This window comes from Schistocerca serialis, chromosome 8 (genome assembly GCF_023864345.2).
Source record: "Schistocerca serialis cubense isolate TAMUIC-IGC-003099 chromosome 8, iqSchSeri2.2, whole genome shotgun sequence".
Lineage (NCBI taxonomy): Eukaryota > Metazoa > Arthropoda > Insecta > Orthoptera > Acrididae > Schistocerca > Schistocerca serialis.
The window spans coordinates 15,562,174-15,568,173 of NC_064645.1; the positions used below are offsets into that span (position 1 = coordinate 15,562,174).

The 6,000-nt window shown below is 41.5% G+C and overlaps 1 protein-coding gene across 1 annotated transcript in view; it reads left to right on the forward strand.

Annotated features, from left to right (window-relative positions):
* Positions 1–5,782, forward strand: part of LOC126416525 (uncharacterized) — a 49,471-nt gene extending 43,689 nt beyond the window's left edge. The window contains exons 3-4 of the mRNA XM_050084272.1: positions 802–1,032; positions 5,605–5,782. Of these exons, the coding sequence (XP_049940229.1) occupies positions 802–1,032; positions 5,605–5,782 (409 nt within the window). The remainder of the gene's footprint in view (positions 1–801; positions 1,033–5,604) is intronic.
* The last annotated feature ends 218 nt before the right edge of the window (positions 5,783–6,000 follow it).

Genomic DNA, 6,000 nt, shown 5'->3' on the forward strand with positions numbered 1-6,000 from the left:
CTCGTGGTCTTATTGTGGCGTGTTTATCTTCTGCCGTTAGGTCGGACGGTAGATATGCCACTTGCACGCTTAGAGTAGCAGGTTGACGGTGACCGACTTCAAACAGAACTTGATTAATTTTCTCACACATTTATTAAAATGATAACAAGCATAAACATTACGTAACTTGATTCTGGATGCTATTTACAATTGACAATCTGAAGTTCCTTTGGTCTTGGTACGTTAATCTTATTCTCACATATCTCTGATACTTGACAAAGTGTCTATACATTTATCTTCGTGGCTATGTACAGGAATATGATAATCTTATTAGGCGCACACTGAAACTTGACTATAGACTGGTACAGACTAATGCAGACTGACTAATTGGAGGTCTGTACACTCGTTATAATACCTCGCGCGTTCAGGTATCACTGCGCGAGTGTGATCCGCGAGGAGAAAAGGTTCTACGTTAGCAGCAATCTCATTGGCTGCGTTACATATTAATACGCAGATCGGCGGAAGCAGAATTTGGTCCGTCTCTAAGGCAGCGCCATCTCGTAGTGAGGAGACGGACGAGCGCTGCGCCTGCGCTGTTGTGCTTAGCGGGGCGCGCTCTAGTGGGAAAGTTGTGTACGCGCTGACTACACGGAACTATGTATACAACATGTAACCATTTGTTTGTCTGTACATGTACTGATTTCTGTCCCATTTGGATAATTCATTGCCTTTCTTTTTTGTCGTACTGTGTATTACACAGCAAATTTCATGCTGTCACCAACATCTTAAAGTGTAACATTATTTTTCTTTTTGTTCTTCTAGACTGGATCTTTCCGGATGCAGTGGGCTGGGCGGATCTGCCGTGGCGCACGTGGCGCAGCTGCCAGCCCTCCGCACGCTGCTCCTCCAGTACATTGACGACCTGACAGATCTGCAGCCGAGCCTACGGCACGTCCTGGACTTGAAGCAACTGCGGTGCCTCGATATCCTGTACAGCGGCCACATCAGAGCTGTGCCATTTGAAGAATTTTCTGTGAGGCTCGTGAACCTCAGGTAGGTTGCTCCTGCTGCTTCTGTTCACCGTCCGAGCCCGGTTCCGATGACTTTGCGTTTCTACCGTATGACCTCGATGACTTCCACGAGACTGGGAACGGAGTGCTAGTATTAGAGAGAGTGTAAGGCAGGGATGTAAACTTTCAATCCCAACTTTCCAGTTTATATATCAAAGAAGCAGTCAAAGAAATAAAAGAAAGATGGAAGAGTGGATTAAAATTCAGGGAGAATGGATATTAAGAATATCATTCACTGATGATACTCCTATTGGCTTGTGAAAGGGAGGAAGAATTTCAGAACCTGTTGAATGGAAAGAACAGTCTAATGAGAACACACTACAGATTGAGAAAGAAACCAGGAAAGATGAAATTAATGAGCATTAGCTATATCAGATTAGTTATGGATTTAACATCAAAACTGGTGTCCATGAAGAAGTGATGCAGTTCTGATACATTGGAAATAAAGTGACACACGATGCATGAAGCAATGATGACATACCAAATGGCTGTAATTAAAGTGCAGATACTCGCAGAGGTCCAGTGTGGGCTGTAATTATCATATGGAAGCGAAACTCGATTTGTATTCTAATGCGTTAACACAGAACAGTTTTACGCTGGAGAAAAATTAGTTTCAATTTTGGCGACCAGGTGCGAATCTGGTGCTGCGAATGCAAATAGTTCCCACTTATTTGTTTTCTCTGTAAGTTCAGTGGTAATCCGTGTTCCCACTTCTAACTTATGCTACCATCTCTGTTAGAGTGTGCTAACTATGTATAGATTGTCAACAGTTAGGCTAAAGCTGTTGTTTTTCTACCTTGTGAGTCAATCATTGCAGAAGCGCAGTTCCCGTGTGAAAACGAGCCACTGTTTCGACCGCTACAGCGTTTTTTGGATAGTGTGCTTTCCTTTTGCGTGTGAAGTGACTTGTGTTGTATTTATCTATTTTTGTATTTATGAGGGAGATAGTATTCGTGGATATTTGCTGCATTTGACTGAAAATTACATAAATATTACAAGGTAAGTTAGTGGAAGCAGAACTGAAGTATTCTGCCCATTGGCTGTAACAGAGTATAATAAAATAATGGGAGGAGTCGATAGATTTGATCAGCTGCGTCAACGGTATGCTGTACGCCGTCGTTCGTAGAAGTGGTGGCACAAACTGTTTTCCTTTCTTGTGCATTTGGCAGTTGTCAGTTCCTACGTTATGTGGAAGCTACAGAAGACAAAAGCAGACCAGCTAACATTCAGATTGCACTTGGCAAGGCAGCTTATCTCTGGCTTCTCAAGTCGTAAGAGAAGAGGAAGGTCAAACACCAATAAGAGGTGTGTCTGGAGTACCAGATGAAGTTCGTCTGGAGAAAGTTGGAACTCATTTCCCTACAAAAGGTACAACAAACAGAAGATGCCGCCAATGTAGCACCAAGAACAAAGAAAAGCGAACAAAAGTAATGAGTAGCAACTGTCGTGTACCTTTGTATGTAGCACCATGCTTCTCTAAGTTCCATAGTACATCACCTTAGTGAACTCAAAGGACAGTATGAACTAATACAAATATAAATGTAATGTTTAACATGTTTTTGTACTAAAAAATAAAGGAAATACATTTGTTTTAAATTAGCAAGTGAAGTTACTCCACAGTTCCAATAGTTCCCACTAATTTTTTTACACTCATAGGCTAAACTCTCATTTCAAGATTTAAACTATGATTTTATGAACGGTTTCTTAGCCCAATAAAGTGTTCATAAAAAATCTACAACTTCCGGAAATAATTTGGTCACTAAAGGGTTAATTCATTCTGTACGAGCACTGGAGATGTCGAATGAGATGCTACTTCTGTAAAACGATGTGATCAACACTTGCTCACGGTAGTTCCGGTGGAATTTAAGCGATGTGTTCCTGCGTACTGGCCTTCAGATCAGGTAGAGACCTAATGTGCCTCTGGTAAAGGTATTCTTTTAGGTATTCCCAGAGTCGAGAGTCATATGGATTCAGATCAGGTCATCTTGCAGGCAATGCATCTGAAAACCTCTCGATATAATATGTTTTAAGGAAGGTTGCACTAAGCAGATCTTTCACTGGGTGAGTGACATGCAATGTTGGCCCATCTTACATGAAAAGAATGGTTTCCACACAGTTGTGCTCTTCCAAAGCAGGAATCACGTGCTGTACAAGGAGGTCTCCATAACGTAAAGGCATCACAGAGGGCCCCCCACCACCCCCGACAGGCTCTACGGATGTATCCTCTTCAGAGAACGGACCAAGAATAAAGATGCTTGTGACTCCACACCAAGCAGTCATATACAGCAACTGCAGTGGTTCTTGGTGCACAACATGCAGTTTAACAGTACCCTTAAATTTGGCAGTTCAGTGTATTTACTGTACCCTGTAGTGTAGAATGTGCCTCTTCACTCCATAGAAAATTTCCTGGTCGCATGTCATCGACTTCTATCTGTCCGAAAACTGAAGAGCTAATTCAGTACGTTGCTGCAGATATGATGATTTGGTTGCTGCACCGTCCGGATCTTGTAGGGGCACCAGTCTAAATGCACGCGTTTTAGCTCACGCAGGCTGGCGTGAGGAGGGAAGGACTATGCTGACGTGAGGTCTGGAACATGACAGGGAATGAGAATTCAGAAAGCGGACGTAATTACTTTCATACTTAACTTTAATCCATTGATGATGAACGTCGCTCTTGACGGTACATGATTCACAATATTATTTGTTCAGAATACAGTCTTGAAGTAATTAGTTACAGTAACTGAATATGGCGCCTTGCTAGGTCGTAGCAAATGACGTAGCTGAAGGCTATGCTAAACTGTTGTCTCTGCAGATGAGAGTGTCTGTAGTAAGTGAACCATCGCTAGCAGAGTCGGCTGTACAACTGCGGCGAGTGCTAGGGAGTCTCTCTAGACTAGACCTGCCGTGTGGCGGCGCTCGGTCTGCAATCACTGACAGTGGCGACACGCGGGTCCGACGTATACTAACGGACCGTGGCCGATTTAAAGGCTACCACCTAGCAAGTGTGGTGTCTGGCGGTGACACCACACAAAAACTGTCCACACCATTGACCACAGGATGGACAATTCTCGTGGAAGGGCACAAACACTAGCATTAGCCGGGACACGTGCTACATACTGAGTTGCAGCAACAATAACTGTGTCAATAACTTCCACTGCGGTAGGATGCATTCCTCTTCCAGGTGCCACACCAAGCCCACCCACGTTTTTGAATTTCATCGTCATTTTCTTTAAAGCATTTAATGACATCTGGCCCCTCTGTCAGTGCAGCACTGGAATTGCTGCCGTTCACATGAAACTGTTTCACTAACAGCACGCAGTCTTTCTCCTCAATTATCACTACTGTTCACTCACGTTACAGCTTGTCAAACGATAGTGTGGATGTCGTACAAACGGTGTACTGTGCCAGATTTGCTCGTAGTGGCCGTAGTTGGAAGTAATTGTTTTTCCAGCATAAATTGGTCCTGCATTAACACATTAGCATACCTACCAAGATTCACTGCCATATGATAATTCAGCCCACACTGGACCTGTGTAAGTGGCTGAACTTTAATTATAACCAAACAATACGTATAAAGCAAATTAGCACAGGCATAGAGGGCATTTCTGGCCAGGAGAAGTCTGCTGGTATCAAACATCAACCTTAATTAGAAGAAGAAATTTCTGATAATGTACGTTTGGAGTACAGCATTGTATGAAAGCGAGGCACAGACTATGAGAAAACTGGAAGAGAAGAGAAGAAAATTGACAGAAGAGTGTTGAAAGTTAGGTGGGCTGTTATAAGAAATGAGAAATGGGTTATGTGCAGAATCAGTGTGGAGAACACTGACAAGAAGAGGGATAGGATGATAGGAGAGAAACAGGATGATAGGATATGTGTTAGGACATTGAGCAATGACTTCCGTGGTACTAGGAGGAGTTGTGAGGAGTAAAAAGTGTAGAAGGAGAGTGTAACACATCCAACAAATAATTGAGGACACAAGATGCAACTGAAATCAAGAGATTGGCTCACGGGAGGACTTTGTGGTGGGTTGTATTGAACCAGTCAGAAGACTGACTGGAAAAAAGGAAAAATTTTGAAAATATCTTGTAGGATGGTCCTCAGGTATTTAAGGCACAGAGGAAAAAAACACTTTCTTTAAAATCATCAGTCGCAAAATAGTGCATTATTCCAAATTTCATTGGATTTGATGTATTCGAGAAATAATTAGAATGAAAAACACAATAGAAATCATTTAGTACTTACCTCAGCTGCATGTTGAGACCAGTTTTCACTGTTTTTGTGGGTTCTTCATTTCTCCAAGTCCTTTATTGAGATATCAGTCAAAACACCATATGCTACCTACATATTTCCACAGTTAAAACCTGTTTAATATGAAGATAGGTATTAACTAGAATTTGTATCTCCTAAGTTTAAAAATTCTGATAAATTTCCTTTGCACTTCATTTATGACACAGTTCACCAATGTTTATGGTTTGTAGTATTGCAAGAAATAGGGTGTAATAAAATACAGAAATACAAATGTTGCAGTAACTTTTTCTCTTTCTTTTTCCAGAGAACTACATGTGACGAATGAGGAAGAGGATGAGGTTTTCTACAAAAATGTTTTTGCTGAGATGCAGAGTCAAATGCCTCGGCTCAGGATAATTAATACTTTCCGATGGACAGAGAATGACTTCCTAACAGATTACGAAATGGATGATGATGATGATGACACTGACATAGGGTACTGAGAAATAATTTTGGTTTTCAGACTGCAGAATGTAACATTGGAGCCCCTGGATGAGTGAACTGTTTGAAAAGCAAGTAAAAGACAAAATATGGATTTATGAAATTATTGTATAAGAGCCAAGAAAGTGTTGGCCGAAATAAAAATGCAATTTTTCGTGTTTAAAAAAATTTTATTTCACAAAAGAATTCATTATGTCAGCCACTGAAACTGATTTTATTT